Source organism: Megalops cyprinoides, chromosome 5, assembly GCF_013368585.1.
Source record: "Megalops cyprinoides isolate fMegCyp1 chromosome 5, fMegCyp1.pri, whole genome shotgun sequence".
NCBI lineage: Eukaryota > Metazoa > Chordata > Actinopteri > Elopiformes > Megalopidae > Megalops > Megalops cyprinoides.
The window spans coordinates 29,413,856-29,430,057 of NC_050587.1; the positions used below are offsets into that span (position 1 = coordinate 29,413,856).

Sequence of the window (16,202 nt, forward strand, 5' to 3'; positions counted from 1 at the left end):
TACAAGTTGACTGACAAAATAAAAAAAAGGTGTGAATAACAGTTTGCCTGAAATGTTCAGTTGCCTCTTTGGAGTGAAATACAGTGAGGGAACATATTTGCTTGTTAGAGTAAGACTCATCCTGCTAATAAAAAAAGGTTAAAAGTGGAGGAAGTGACTTGATTTCAAGCCAGAATTACCTCAGAACAGAATTACTTAAACAGAACAATCAAATTGTTATGCATCAAGTATGAAACATCTTAGTTTATGCTTTCAAAGTTATGTATGTTTTTAACATTATTGAAAAGAGGAAATACATGCGGAATCATACAATTCTTAGATGTATTTGCCATATTTTTTTTCCTCAACTTCAATTTAGAGCTTCAGCTTCAGCTTGTTTTGATTCAATATATGGCGTATGAACTCAAAACAGACATAATACTTTGTTTTTTTGCCTTAATGTTATTCGCAGGGGTGCCTGTGTCCCAAGGGGCAGTAGAGCAGGAATCCTAACCAAAAGGTTGCTGGTTCAATTCCCTGCTGGAGCACTGCTGCTGTACCCTTGGGCAAGATACTTATCCCAGAATTGCCTCCAGCTGTATAAATGGATAAGATGTAAAAACTGATGTAAGGTTATGTCTGCTAAATGCCAGTAATGTAATGTAATGTGCAGAGGTTCAAGAAGTCAAACATCAAATAATCAGAAGTCACAATCACACAGTCACATCTTCATTAACAAGCACATCCTTGGAAACAACTGCAAGAGAGCAAACTTGATTTTTATTGAAACCATTTTACTGATAAATGACTAAGAGAGGTGACTCTTTTGCATTTTCTGAATGAACGCCCATTTGTTTTCAAAAGTTGTGTGCTAAAAACACATTGAACACTGAATAACAAGAGAGTCCATGCTTTGAAATTAACACTTAATCACAAAGAATTCAGGCCAAGTGCCCTTTTTTGAAATTTCAATAAAAATATGAAATCTTTTTCTTTTCTTTTTTTACATGGTAGAGTCCTGTTTGCTTTCATCTTAATATAAAAACGTTTAATACTGATTGCGAAACACTGGATTTAATTTACAAAACATAACTATAATAATAACAACAATCAATAATAACAACAATAATAATTATATTAAAAATAAAATAGAATAAAAGGAAACAGAACAGTCCAAGCTGCAACATCTTGGCCAACACAAACAGCAAAAGTCTCCAAGGGAAATACCGTTCGGTATGTAAAATCCTTCCTGACGTGCACAGTGTCAGGTCTTTGAGTCTCTCTCTCAGCTGTTCTTTACAGTGTGGGTGGAGGCATGAGGATCATATGCTTTCAGGTTAGTCCAAGCTTTGGATCTGCTTTGTCTTTTTCAACGTCTCAAGAAGAGCCGGTCAATCTGGTCCTCCGGAAAGCACCCCACTGCCATCAGAGGGGATAGCCAATCATTGACAAGGGGAAGAAAAAAACAAATGAGGGAAGACCAATTTGAAAACAAAACTAAAGGTGTCTCAGCACTTGGATGAGGGGAAGAACCTCCCTGGCGTCAGGAACTTATACCCATTCCCTGCAGGCAGTCTGATGGGGCGAGCCCCAGGGCTGCTGCTGGTGGAGGTGGTGGGCGAGGGGGGTACTTTCCTGGGGTCGTGTTTGCGGTGACCGTTGGGAGGGTTCCTGGAGCTTCGCTCGAGTGACTGTAGTCCGAGCTCTGGCAACTCCAAGCTGTCGGTGGCCTCGCCAGGCTTGCCGTGTCGCGGTGAGAGGTTCAGGAGATTGAGGACGTCCCTTTTGGTGGCCCCCACGGCCCCTGCTCCGCCGTGCAGGGCCCGAACGGGGCGGGCGTGCTGTTGCTGCTGCTGGGCTGCGTTGGCCCAGAACGTCTTCAGGTTGTGGATGGCCTGCACCTTCTCGTCAATGGCGGCCAGCTTGAGTCGGTCGATGTCGGGGGCGTCAGCCGGGCTGGAGCGGGCGGAGCCGGTGGAGGAGTACGAGAGGGCAGGGGAAGGGGCGCTGCCGGATGGGGACTGGTGGCCTGAGCTGGGGGAAATGTTGCTGGGGGATCGGGAGATGTGGCCACTGTAGGGCGAGCTGGGGTACTTGAGCTTAAACTGGGCATGGCTGTCTAGGGTCGGGGAGGGGTGGCCACCCTCTTTCATCGAGGTGTCAGAGGTGGCAGGGCTGTTGTAGCCAGAGCTGACCTTCTGCAGGGAGGAGGTGCGGGACGGGGGCTTGGGGCGGCTGGGAAGCGGGGAGGACTGGGCCTTGATGCTGGCGCTGCTGTGGGGGCGGCTGAAGGCGCTGGTCTCGGAGGAGCGGAAGGCAGAGCCTCCGGTGGGAGTGGTGGCTCCCCCTACGCCTCCTCCGTCACCCCCGCCGGCCTGCCCGCTGCCCTGGCTGCTGGTCCTCTGCAGGCTCTCCACCGCCCGCAGGTGGCTCTGCGTCTCCTCCAGGATCTTCTGCGCCAGCTCCTGTGGGTCCAGCGGCGCCGCCGCCGTCCTCTCCTCCTGGGACTTCACCGTGCTGTCCGTCTCCGTGCTGGACTGGTCCGACTCGCCCGTGTCCGAGCTGCTCACCTTGCCCACCTTCTGGAAGGGCGAGTTGGGGCTGGGCACGAGGCCCGCCTTGATGGGAGACGTGGGTGTGCTGACGCTGCCCCGCGAGGAGACGGATACCGCGTGGCCCCGCCCACCGCCCGGGCCGCCCCCTCTGCCGCGGTGCTGCCTGTGCCCGGCGGGCAGCGGCAGGGTGTCGCAGTGGCCTCCCAGCGGCTCGCTGCTGATGATGGAGAATCCCTCGTACTCCTCCTCGTCCCGGCCGCCCGCCGCGCCGTGCGGGGAGGAGCGGCTGCGGGGCACGCCCGGGTGCTTGTTGGGGGAGAAGAGGCCTGCCCCGCCCCTGTGCCGGTCCAGGTCCTGCTGCCGGCGCTGGCTGAGGAACTCGCAGGCGCTCTCCGACTTGGACACGAAGCTCATGGAAGAGGCGATGGAGCTGAGGCTGTAGACAGAAATGGCGTCTGACGCCAGGCTGTCGGGGCAGGGCGGGGAGAAGGGCGGGTTGGGGTAGCCCAGAGGAAGCTGGTTGGACACGGACTGGGCCGAAGCCAGCGACTCCAGAGAGGACGAGCTGTCCAGACTGAGGCGTTTGGGCAGCTCTGTGGAGTCTGGAAGGAGGAGTAGATGAAGGGAGACAGGAGGAGGATTAGGCAAAGCGGGGAGAAAAGGAGTAACCTGGTTTTTCAGTAGAACTGAGACAGACCGAAACATTTCTAGCAGGCATATCACATAGGACCCATCATCCACCATCAAGGACCCATATTGGAGTCTATCGCTACCACACTATGACACTAGAGAAAATATCTGGAGGGAAAAGAATCTGTTTACAGTGTAGAGCAGTGGTTAGAGAGCTCTGACCAGAAGATTGCAGGCTCCAATTCCTTGCTGCACCCTTGAGGCACTATACTTAAGATACTCAATTTGCTTAAGTGAGAATATCCAGCTTTACAAAAGACTTAGGGGTATAATATAAGCAATGTAGTTTGTCTTGGATAAGGGCTTCTGCTGTGCAAATAAATCACACAATATAGCAATGCTGTGGAGCTGTCTGGTTTGATACGTGACCACAGCAGTCTCCTGTCTGCGTGACTGAGCTGTGCTTGAGTGGAGCTGCGGCTGAGGCAGCACACAGGCTTACCAAAGAGTGCCAGGAGAGACTGCAGGGCGAAGTGCATTACGCGGCGGTTGGCCTGCTTGCCCGTCTTCAGAACCACCTCCTCCTGGCCCACCTCGCACAAGTCAAACCCTGAGCATGGGGTGGAGTCAGAAATATTTAATAACAGTTTTTCATACGTCTCACTTTTGTATTTGTTCTTACTTTCCTGGGGGTGTTGCAGTATGATTGTGTGTTGCCTGATCTTCATTTACCATGTATTTGTTTGTATAGGTCAATGTCAGCGATTATCGATGAAAGTGAAAGATACACTGAATCAATGGTTTCTGCAATGCAAATTTAAAATATGTGAATTGTATATGAGAATTTGTACATGAAAGTTGAACATCTTCAAATGACGCCACATTTTGATCCACTTTTATAAGCAGGGCTGGCTTACTCCAGTTCAGATGGTAGGGGATATAGGAATGTCAGGTACTGCTGGGTTTTAGGGAGCTGCCTTACCCAGAGCAGCCAGGAACTCATGGCAGCCTGGCAGTCTCCAGAGCTGGACACTGATGGACACCTGGATAGGAGCTATAGAGAAGTCCTGTTCCTTCTCCCCAGTCTGCAGCTGGACCAGAACCTGGTGGAGCTGGAGAAAGAGAGAAAGAGGGAGAGGGAGAGAGGAATGAAGGGGATTTTTCCAGTGCTTTGGCCAGGTATGGCTCCATGTTGGGGTTAAAGGTGACAAAAAGTCGGCATCCAGGTTCATGAGCTCTGAGGTTTTGGCCAAGCTTCATTAAATGTTAGTCGAGAAGGAATCTGCTCAGCATCATCTGTTAGCATCATATAACGTGGTGTTTTCATATTTGCCTACTCGTATTCAGGACCAAATCGAAATAAAATCTTGCACCTAAAATGTGTATACTTATCAAGTGGAAAGAGATGAGAAACTAAAATCAACACAAACAATGACAACTACCAATAGTCATCATTATAAATATTATTACTGTGTGTAGTTTGATGGGATGACATTAAGCTAGAATTACCACCCCTCTGATAGTTTGGGAAGTTGGACATGTTTTGAGCTCATGCAGTAGATACCCAAGAATCCCTATTCCCCTTTCCCTTCTGTAGCTCCTAAAAACAATCTTTGTCTGTAATATATTGCAGCACAGGGGTGAGAAGCGTAAAATTTCAATCAAAGAGATTTACACACAAATGCAGAGGAACACGCCTATTTGAAGGATTATGTCCCTGGAACTGAATTGGTATTGCAGAACCCAGGTCATTACACCATAAATGGGTTTGTTTTTGTGTGCACTTCTGAGGATTTTTCCACCTATGAATCAATTAAATTGCCTCTTATCCTTTCCTGAATAATATATCCTCATAACGTTGGCACAATTCTAATTCCCAACTTGCTATTATCGTGTTCTACCAGACAGGAATGCTAACACAATGTAAACCACTGTTTTGCAAAGTGCCTGTATTTTTTCAAGCAGTTAAAGTTTCTATTTGATTTTGACCCAAGTCAGTGCAGCTTAATGTGATATGTGCATCCTCCCTTCCTAGCTCTGAGCCATGCTGCTGTGAAATAATTGAGCTATAAAGACTTATGTGTCATTTTATAAAGCAGTGAATTGCAACACGAAGGGCAGGAAACAGCAAGCCTTTGGGGATTAGATGACACTTACCATTCCCACCATATTTTTAACAGCCTTGCAGGTGGCGGGTTAGGAGGAAGAGAAAGAGAGAGGTTTTAGTACCAAGCGTTGGCCATTCACAGCAAGAATTAGAGACCAAAGCAAATGCAAGGAGCACAGGCTATGAGGATTGCAACACAACCCAGCACACAACATTGTTAAATACACAGCACATGAACAACATAGTGTCAAATGCACAGCACATACACAACATAGTGAACATTGTTCCTAGAAGAACACCACCTGGCAGGTTTTCCAGCTCTCTTTAAACAGGTAATGATTTAAGACCCAGGAACAGTCAACTACGGCAATCATCCATGTTGTTTTTTCTTAATAGATAATATGTTCTTTCCCCTGATTGGTCTCCTATCTGGGCCTATCACAGACAAATGTCACTTTTGTTGAATTATGTAGGTAAGTGCCAGGAAACTGACCTTTCAGGCAGAATTTAAATCCTAGCACTGTAAAAACATTGCTCTGGTACAGAAACCCTGGTAAGAATGTTCTGTGTTGTGATCTTTGTCTGCAATGGTCTCCTGAAAGTATCTTTTAATCTTTATTGTGTTTTATCTGATGATGCTGTTTCAAGACTGAATTCGGTCAGTGTTATGTGGTGTGTGGGACTGGGGCAGAGTTTTCTGTACGAAAAATGTCAGATCATAATAAAGGAGGATGTGCCATGTGTAGGTGTACAGCTGTGAGAGTGAGCTGAGATGGACTCTTAATTTTACCATTCTAGACCTTATGGAAAAAAAAGCCAAAACCATGCAAGCCACACATTTTCACATCCTGTGGGCAGCTGCGACTGACAATGGGACTGGCACTTGGACCAGGACCCAACAAACACACCCATGCTTGCATCCTGTGTCAGAAAGGCCAAGAATATTTTTTGCGCTGCATCATGGGAGATTGCACTGCTGTCTAAACATTTCATGCAAACATGTAAACAGTGACTCTCCTTCTAAATTTGTCAAAGGTTAAGAGAGAAATCCTCAGACCAATTTTAGCCATCTGTTTTGACTGCACAGCACAAAACGATATACACCTGGTTACTGAAGCATTGCACAAGATGATGTGCCAAATCCAAGCAATTAGGCCAACAAGAGCTTCTGATTGCCCATGCTGATTCCGGACTGCTAGGTGCACGGCTGACACATATTGTTCTTGCTACTATAACACCGCATGACCTCAAAGCGTTTCTGCAACGTTGCAGCAACGTGATGAGAACATCACTTCCTTATCGGGTGTGGAAGTAGGACCACTCCACTGAGAGTGGCTGCACTGCCGAGCTGAGGCCTACCCTGTTGATGAGCTGCTCCCCCGTCTCCGAGGCTGTAATGAGCTTGCAAAGAGCTTGCAGAGCAGACGGTGGCAGACCTGAGGGAGGCAAGCGCATCCACAGAAGAGTTACAACAGAGCAGCCCGCGAACCATGAAACGGCCCTTAAGGGAAAATACATTACAGTTCTGTCTAGACTTGCCACACAGACACTGATAAATATTATCGCTTGTCATTTTAATGAACATCTTGCAACGTTTAATCGGACTCTGGTTTCCGTTTGCAACACAAGTCAAAGTCTAAACAAGTCCCTGTTCGACTAATTACACTTTTAAGATGTGGAATTCTCTAAATTTACGATTGAGCAGAAAATTACATCTAGTCAGACCTAGTTCTGATACTATGCCCTCTAAACCTGCTTTAACCGCAGCCAATTCACCATCAGCTTTTATCCCATCTCCATACTCAGCAACAGTGATGTTAGCATCTTAAGCAGGTCCTGTCCTATTTCCACTACATCTGTATGCCTATGCCTTTCCTAACATTGACCCAGTTGCATTACTATTCCCAGTCCCAATCCAATTCCCCTGCTAATGCTAACCCCATCTCCATTCTTATCAAGCCCCACTCCTATTCCAGTCACATCCCCAATCCATGTACCTTTCCGTACCGAATTCCTGCCCTATTCTTGAACCCAACCCAACCTTCCTAATGTTGACTACTACCACAGTCCAGGTCCCAGTTGCCATTCCTACTTACACTCAGCCCCGCCCCTAACCTTAACCTCATTTCCACTCCATTCACTTGTAATATTTCAAGCCCAACCCCTCTTCTTTACTCAATTCTGAGCCAATCCCCACCCAGTTCCCACTCCCAGCCTCAGCGGCGCCCCCTGTCCGTACCGAGCAGCGACTGCAGGGTGGTGCTGCACTGCTGAAGCCTGTCGCCAGGGTCCGCGGTGGGAAAGAAGACAGCGGCGGGGAGGCCGGTGCCGGCCGAGTCCAGCCGAAACCCCACGGCCGTCAGCAGCGCCTGCCAGCCCGGGACACCCCCCACCTTGTTCTCCACGCTCTGCTGGGATGTGTACATGGAGTTCCGCTGGCCGTTCTGGATCCGCTGCAGGGACTTCTCCACCTGGGGGCGACAGAGGGAAGGGAGGAGGCATTGAAGCAGAGCTGGAAATTTTGAAGGGAGGTAAGGAGCTGCTTTTTAGCAGAGGAGCAGGAAGTGAGCTGCCTTCCCATGGTATTGCCAGTTATAAGCCAGTACGTGGAATCAAATCAATATCTGTATGGGAAGACCTATTTTCCAAATCAAATGCATGTCTTTAACTAAGATTGCAATAATAACAAATGCTCAGAACATGTAAATAGGAATGCAAGAAGACTAATGGCAAGAACCAGCTATTTAGCCCAGCAAGGCCTGTCATTCTACCTGTAGTCCAGAGCGTATCTAGCACTGTGTTAATCCTGCTTTTACACAGTCTAAGACTCCCTGCTCCCACTATGAATTCTAAAAAGCTACTATGTACATTTATAACTCTGTGGGTGAAAAATCCCTCTTAGTGACAGTGTGAAATTGACCTTTAACTAATTTCCACCTACGTTCTCTTGTTCTGCTGACAGAACTCCTCTTGAAATAGCTTCTGCAGTCCATTTTAATAATCCTTTTTAAGAATTTAAAAACCTAAATCAAATCTCCCCTGAGTTCCCTTTTGCTGAGACTAAAGAGATTAATGTTGTCTTGACTCTCTCCTCATAACTTGTATTCCTTCCAGGTGCCCTACAGTGGGATTTCTCAAAGCCCTCATGGCTAGTCACCAAGTATAAATATATTTTCAAATGTGGAATGAAAAATATTCAAGTATTTAAAAAACATAAGTAATAAAATATCATGCATATTTCATTTCTCAACTTTGATTATATAATATTATGGATGCATTATAATGTACACTGTAAAATTACACACAGACTAGAATACACTGCATTCAACTGTTCTCCCTCATCACTACATATGCATGTCAGCAGCTTTTAATTTATTAACTAGCTACATTGAATTTTACAATGTGCACATACACAGTTAATGAATATTTTAACAGGCATCTCACAACCTCAGCCTCAGCCCCACTGGCTGCTCCTGACCAACCCAGGCTGAGCTAAACTCTGGCTGGGATCAGCCCATCATGGATCTCCTATCCAAAGCTGTTTTTGAATTGTGGGGTGTGCTTCCTGGCTGGGTACCCATGTGAAAGTTAGTCATGTCCTGTCTGTCCCTACAGCTCTCACCAGATGCAGGAGGACTCTCAGGGCATCCCGAGCTTTCTCTGGGTACTGAAGGATCTCTGCCAACGCCTGGCCAATCAGAGATGAGGGGCTGTTGAGCTTCACATCGCTCCCGATCAGCATGAAGCCTAGAGAGGCACATGGACAAGAGCAACAAGCTCAGGTGGTGACAGGAATTGACAGCTGTACTTCACTTCTGTTTGAGATACACATCACAGGGGTTTCTGAACAGGAGTTTGGGGAATAGAAAAGACAGTTAATAAGTGAAGAAGTGAGTGAAGCATCTGACCTGTGTCAAAACTGCCCAGTTTCTCTGGGTGGCAAGCACTGAAAGCTGCCCACTCTGAGGGGTGATATGGGAGTATGGGATGAGGAAGGAGATGTGGGGAGGTACTGAGGGTCACCATAGGTGTGGTGTGAGGAGGGGCGGTACAGCACTGACCTGCCCAGTTGGAGGGGTGGGAGAACTGCTTGCTGCTCTGCACGGTCTTCATGGCGTCAGCAAGGGCGGCGCTGGCCTTGGTGCCGTTGAGCAGGGCGGTGTAGAAGGCGTGGACGAACACCTTGGAGGCGGCCACAGGGACAGGCCACAGCGACACCAACACGCACTGGGCCCCGGCCGCAAGGAAGGCCCGCGTCAGACCCACCACTCCGTCTGCCGTCACCTTGCTGTCGGACTCCTGGTACGACCTGAGACAAAGGGTGGAGTGGCTTATCAGTCATGGCATTCAACACATTTACCCTGGTAGGACCATGTCAATTAAAATGTTAATAAAGATTGGGGTTGGGTTAGGAATTAGGGTGAGGTCCCTTAGAGAGATTTTGCTCTTGTCATTTTGTCATTTTGTTTCCAAGTGATAAAATTCTGTATCAAATTTTTGAAACCAGTACTGACTGTAAAATCCTGGCCCCGAAGGGCTGCTATCCAGATTCACGTTCCACCAGAGCACTTCATTACCCAGCGGTCCTAATTACTGCCTTTACTGAACTAATTTGTCCACTGTTGCCAATTCAGACATTGTTAGCGGTTTAAAAGGGCACCTACTGTGGTATTATGAGAAAAATAAAACCTAGAAAAAAGTGTTTGATTGGTATTTCTAATATTGGTAGGTATTTATAAATGAGCCTTAAGGGCAATTTGCCTGGTGTGTTTAGAACATTCAGCTAAATACTTTCCCTTCAGCTCACTTTCAAATGTTTATTTTAGCACTTTTCCCAGAAAACCTAAAATCGGTTTTTGATCTCCAATTAGAAACACATCCAAAAAGGAGGGGTTATATTGGGATGATGGAGGTGGTGGAACATCTCAATCTCCTTCAGTGCTGTGGTGATTTATGTTGCATAATCATTGGCAAGATCTCTAACCTATTTAATGAGCAATATTAAAATTCTATGTTCTGAAATATTCTGGTTAGACATACAACATTAAAGACTTCAACAAAACACTGACATCCATTCTAAATGTGAAGTGCCTCTTAAAAAATGCGTGATTGCTAAATTTGGGTTATCATTCCAAGTAAAGTTGAAGGGGCATATCTGGAAACGATGTGTGAAATTGATTGATCTTTTAATTAATACAGATGTGGAGTTAACATAAGAAGTTGTTAAAGACAAGGTATTACTCCAGATTAATCACTCCACCTTAATGCCAAATTTTCCAATGTCATATATTTTCAGTTCCTTTAAAAAAAGTACACATATCACAACATTAAGACCTGAACTCTTCACATTCCTTGTATTATCCTTCTTTTCCATCTCCATAGTTGGACTGTAGTCATCCTTTTTTAGTATGTTTGAGTCGAACGCAACCATTGTACCTCATTCAGTGTGTCTGGCAGCTTCGAGGACCAAGGGATTTCATCCAAAAACACATGAAAGCACACCATTTATCATCCATTGATCCCATGTACTCTTTCACCATGGCAGGGTGAGATCCTGTGCCACTTACCCCAGCACCACCAGTTTGACGGGCAGCCGGAGGTCCAGGATGTCGGCGGCAGTGAGCAGGAACTCCTGCAGAGGGGGGCTGTCGCAGATGCTCTCCGCGTCGCTGCCGTCATCCTGACCCCGCAGGCTCTCCGGGATGGTGTAGCTGCTCCCGAAGGGGGCCTTCCCCGCGCCCCCACCTCCCGCCGCCCCCGCCCCCCCGGGCGCGGCGCTCTCCGGGTTGGGGGTGAGCACCAGGGCGGCCAGCTTCCAGGAGATGTGGGTGGCGAAGTGGGCGCACTCGGCCTGGCTGAGGGCGCTCATCACCCGCTCCTTGGTGGCGGCCGGCCCCGCCAGAGGCTGGCAGCCCAGCAGCTCTGACACCATGACGGCCTCCTCCTCAGCCGAAGGCATGGGACCCCAGAGCCAGCGGTCCATCACTGACGAGGGCAGCCGGGGGTTGCCCACCACCGCCGCCATGGAGCCGCCCCCGCACAGCACTGGCCCCGCCCGCCGAGGGTGCACCTGGAGACAGACGCAATCAATCACCCTGTCAATCACTCAGCCAGCCAATCATCTGCAGATCTGAGGGGGGCCTGCCCGGCCGCTCACCTTGGCGCCGGCTCCCAGGCCTCCGATGGAAGGCACGGCGATGAGGCTGAAGCGCTCGTACAGGTACTCGTTGGAGGAGCTGCCCTTCAGCAGAGCGAAGGGGATGAGGTACAGCTCACCCTCCAGGACCAGCACCAGCTGCCTGTGTCGGCCTACGGGCCCACTGGAGTGCATCAGGCCCTGGGGAGAACAGAGATCACGGAGGGGGTTAACCCACAGTGCAACACGCCACATCTCAAAACACACCCTTTCACATGGAGATAAAGAGCACAGCCTGGACATAACACAACGCAAACTTATTGTGTATACACACAAATGCACACACAACAGAGGGACGGGGGGAAGGAGAAAAGAGAGAATGAGGGAGAGGGAGCAAGTAAGGTCCATTCCTAATACAATACAGCATTCGCTTATACAAACACACACAATAAGAATACAGGGGAAGTAGGGAGGAGAGAGGTTTGCCTAGATCATAATATAACTCCACACAGATAGTCACAGACACATTAACACAAACACATATGCACATGCATCTACACACATGCACACACAGCATGCACAGGACAACCTGAGCTCCTCTTTGTCTTGATGTCTATTATATGATTATATTGTGTTTAAGACTAAAGTATAAGTAAGTACCAAACCCAAGGATAAAATGCCTGTGGCTTGTTGTGTGAGGCCTGTGTGCTGGTGGATTTCTCAAGGACCTTTCCCTGTCATGCTGCATCTACAACATCTGGGTTACAACTGTCAAACGGTTTGCACCCATCAAAGTCAAAAGAGACAGTTCTAGCAATTCTAAAAGTATGTTGATAATAGTAGTGGATTCATTTAAAAGTCACATTTTTGTTGCACAAGTATATAACTAATATTAGTATATCCTGGAAAACCACATTATTTTCAACATTGAAAAACTTTCTTGTGTTCTTTACAGTACATAAATAACTAAGAGTTTACTTTGACCACCCTGTGCGAATGTTCCTAATATGGACATATTTCATTCTGTTTATCTACTGGCTTAAGTCATGTCAATAACAGGGGCTGTCCCCATATTAGGGAGCCTTTTACTAAAACAGCTTTCTGTATTCCCCAGATCCCCGGCCTATCCAGGCCACACCAGCTCCACTGAAATAGAATGGAATCGATCCAACTTGTAACTTCTCAGATCCCTGTCAATTGGACATCTGCTAACTGCTGTGCGAACTGGTGTATAAACTAACCCCTCCACATGAAATTCCTCAGTGTAAGTAGGCAGACAGAACTCAGGGGCTGAGAATGAGGATGGGTAAGAGAAGAAGTCAACAGGGGGGCGGAGTAGGAACAAAGATGGCGAAAGAAACCGGGTGTGGAGTGCACGCTCACCCCTTCCATGGGCGCGATGAGCAGGTCGTAGAGGGCACGGAGCGGGGGCTTGCTCAGGGCGCTGGCGCGACGGGGCAGCGAGGAGCCGCTATCTTTGGCGGGAGACACAGTATTGCTGAACAGACTGGTCATGCTCTGGCAGCTCCTGTAGAGAGGGGTCGAGTGAGAAACTATGTTAATCTCAACATCACATAAGTCCCCACCTCTTCAGCTGGAACAATCCTTGTGGTTTAGTCAACAGGGCCAACTAGACCACCAATCCCTCTACAGAGCAACTTCTGCATACAAACACAAAGACACACACATCCAGAAACAGTAGGCACCAGTTAGAGCAAACTTAAATTAGACAGAAACATCCATTGCTCATAATTCTGCAGCTTGGATATTGTCCTAAAGGCAGAAGACCACTAGATGGCAGCGTGCAGCTACAGATGACCCATTTATCTAATGTAAAGTCTACAACAGTTTAACAGAAGCATCAGAGGGGTAGAGCCCTCAGCCCCTCAGCAGCTGGTGTTTGTTTAAAAAAGCCTGACATTTCATTCAAGTCTCGGGAGCACTGAGATTCCAGTGTCTTCAAGAGGGAGCAATGGCAAAGGTAACACTCTGTCAACTGCTTTTGGCTGACAAACACCCCCCCATCCACAAAAAATGAAGAGCAACGGAAATGGCTGGAGAAATATGAAAACTGTTGGAATTACTGAGCTATGCCTCACTGAGAATGGGGAGTGTGCCACAGTGTTAGATTGCCTTCACCTGGCAGTAGTGATTAAGAGGCATTATAGCCTTCTTGGGCTTTCAAAGGCCGTCTCTTCTTCTGAGGCTATTCGAGCCATGCACATTATTACCATCCGCTTACAATCTGTGTTTATTTTTACAGTGTTTGTTATGGTCCTATTAAAGGCACTCTTAAAGGATGAGTGACGATGCTCAAGTGCTGCAAATTAAACACAGTGTGGCAACGTTGACCCAAATGCGTTTTTTTTTCAGAACTCACAAATGAGTTATGCAAATGAATTTTTTTCCCCTCTCATGAAGCGCTCTGAACACTTGCCTCCCAGGTGATAATTTTCCCAAATTAAGAATCTGAATCAATGCATGGAGAGTTTGATGAGGAAAAAAAAACAACGAGCACTATACAATTTGTTTAACTTCACACCTTGCAGTCGCACAACAGCTGAGTGGCACTCTGCTGTTTCTGTGAGGGTTTTGCTTTTCTGTGTCAAAAATAAAAGGTGCACACGACCAGAATGCCACCCAGTATTCGCCTTTAAGTCACTTTGCTAGAGTGACAGCCATGAAAGCAAATTGAAGGGTATCAGTGCGTTTTAGTGTCTACCCAGCTCCCGACTGGTCCTCCTCATTGACTTTGTCCTATTGTGGTCACAGCATAAAAACTCTCACTATGCCCAATAATGATTTAAAATGTCTTGCATTCAAGGTGCAAACGAAATGTCATGGTGAGCGTATGACTAATTTGCAAGTGATAATGATGGTAGTGACAATGTTGTGATGAAAACAGGGTAGGTTGCTAGCAATATAGCCTCTGTCTGTTTTGTTGGAGGGTAAAAAGCTCAGATCAGTATTTATTGCTTCTGGGTGCAGATTTAAGTCAGATTCATTTTTGCTCCCCTACCTTGAGAAGCCCTTTCTTCTTCATTTATTTCCCAACTTTATCAAATGTCTCTTATGGTGGGCATTCAATTTCTTACTGAGTCCTATACACTGCAGCCAGAGAATGGCTGAGTTTTATAGCACCTTTTGAAAGTATCTGAAGAGTAAGAATAGAAAATAGATGAGGAGTCAGAATAATCTGTCTTTATGAATGCCTGTTATTTTGATGTCACCGCATCGGTGTAGGTCTATTCTTGTGTTAAATGTGGGCACAATGCAAGCCATTTTAATTTCTAAAGTGGCCAGATGGCATTTATTGCCAGTAATTACCTTTGCAGTAATTTCTTTGCAGATGATAAAAAATATGAGGATGAATGAAATGATCATAAATGAAAAATTAAATTGATGTGATTTTGGTTTGTGGCACTTAGCCACTCTTGACATGTGGCATTTTATTTTAGGGAAACTAAGTAACTTGCTCAAGGGTATAACAATGTTTCAGAGCAGTGACCCTTTGGGCTTAACCAAAGCACCCTGGCAAACCATTCTGCTACCTGACGGTAATGCCCCTTTGAACTGAAGTGCCAGATTCTAACTGAGACACAATGTACTCCTTGTTTACAGTGCTTAGCACTTATCCTCTCAGAGGTGCCATGCCAAGTTTGAGCATTCTTCAGGAAATCACTCTGTCACAGCTCTGGGCATTCTGAGTTCACATCTCCACTAATAACCCGAGAAGAAATGCTAAAAGACATGGAGCCTCTCTCAGACCTCGGACGGTAAACAAGATCTGACAGTAGCTGAAAATCTACAAAGAGCTTCCTGCCTGGTGTTTGCTCTCCGTCTGGATCCGGTCTTCATCCTCAAGAACAAAACCCAGGGAAGAGGAGAGATAATCCGAGCACCGGGGGAAACCGAGCAATTTCACACCCCGTTCCTGGCCGCGAGGCAGACCTGGGGTGGCCTGTAAGCTCCTGTTGCAGGAGCAGTGGGGTGGCGAGGCAGTGCGCTTTGTTTACGGGCAGGCCCAGCGTCCCGCAAGCAGGCTTCACACTTCCGTCCATCTGCGCCGGCAGCCACTCGCTCCCCAGGTAGCCCCTGGAAGTTGGCGTTCTTCCAGCCCGGCCCAGAAATCTGCTCCCAGGCTTGGCACGGGCCTCCACAGGATATCAAACAAACGTCACCGGGGTGACAAAAGGATGGTGTGAGGAAACTAGCTCAGGCCAAAGAGAGAGGGAGGCGATACCGCACAGTAAAGGAGAGAGCACGTGGCAGAACTGGAGAGACGGAGCATCAGCCCTCGACATCCTCGCTTTGTGGCGCACACACTCACAGTAAGCCCAGAAAGCCGGGCTCTCACGCCAGCCTAGCCCAGAGCCGCACGGGGCTTGGGCAAAGCAGTCACGCAGATCGGTCTCAAGACTCTGTTGTCAATGGACTCTGAAGCAGCTGCTAACTGTTTGGCTCCACTTAACACCCCTGAGTGTCCAGCTACTCTCTCCCTGGCACAGGGGTCTCCCATTATAATTATTATTCTTTAATTAGGTATTACATCAATTCTGGAGCCCAGGGACTGAGGCTACAAACAATTATTCTGTGGAAAGACCAGGGACCTCACCCTCGGTCCACCCCGCCTCGCCTGTGCCAGTCCATAAGCCCCCACTTTGCAAAGTCTGCTCTGCTATAATAAGAATGAACACAAGTTACTGCAAAGTGTGTTTTTTCCAGTTTCACACTGTCTACCCACATAATTACTCCTGATGTTAAAAGCTGAAAGTTTGCAAGAAACAAGAATGAC

The 16,202-nt window shown here is 47.4% G+C and overlaps 1 protein-coding gene across 1 annotated transcript in view; it reads right to left on the bottom strand.

Moving 5' to 3' along the window:
• Window positions 1-1,248: 1,248 nt before the first annotated feature.
• Window positions 1,249-16,202, bottom strand: part of ttc28 (tetratricopeptide repeat domain 28) — a 151,408-nt gene continuing 136,454 nt past the window's right edge. Inside the window, exons 13-23 of the mRNA XM_036529823.1 lie at window positions 12,791-12,935; window positions 11,429-11,608; window positions 10,839-11,341; window positions 9,333-9,580; window positions 8,894-9,018; window positions 7,511-7,742; window positions 6,631-6,707; window positions 5,322-5,345; window positions 4,147-4,276; window positions 3,667-3,774; window positions 1,249-3,136 (exon numbers count right to left, since the gene is read on the bottom strand). Coding sequence (XP_036385716.1) covers window positions 1,488-3,136; window positions 3,667-3,774; window positions 4,147-4,276; window positions 5,322-5,345; window positions 6,631-6,707; window positions 7,511-7,742; window positions 8,894-9,018; window positions 9,333-9,580; window positions 10,839-11,341; window positions 11,429-11,608; window positions 12,791-12,935 — 3,421 coding nt within the window. The 3' untranslated portion in view covers window positions 1,249-1,487. The remainder of the gene's footprint in view (window positions 3,137-3,666; window positions 3,775-4,146; window positions 4,277-5,321; window positions 5,346-6,630; window positions 6,708-7,510; window positions 7,743-8,893; window positions 9,019-9,332; window positions 9,581-10,838; window positions 11,342-11,428; window positions 11,609-12,790; window positions 12,936-16,202) is intronic.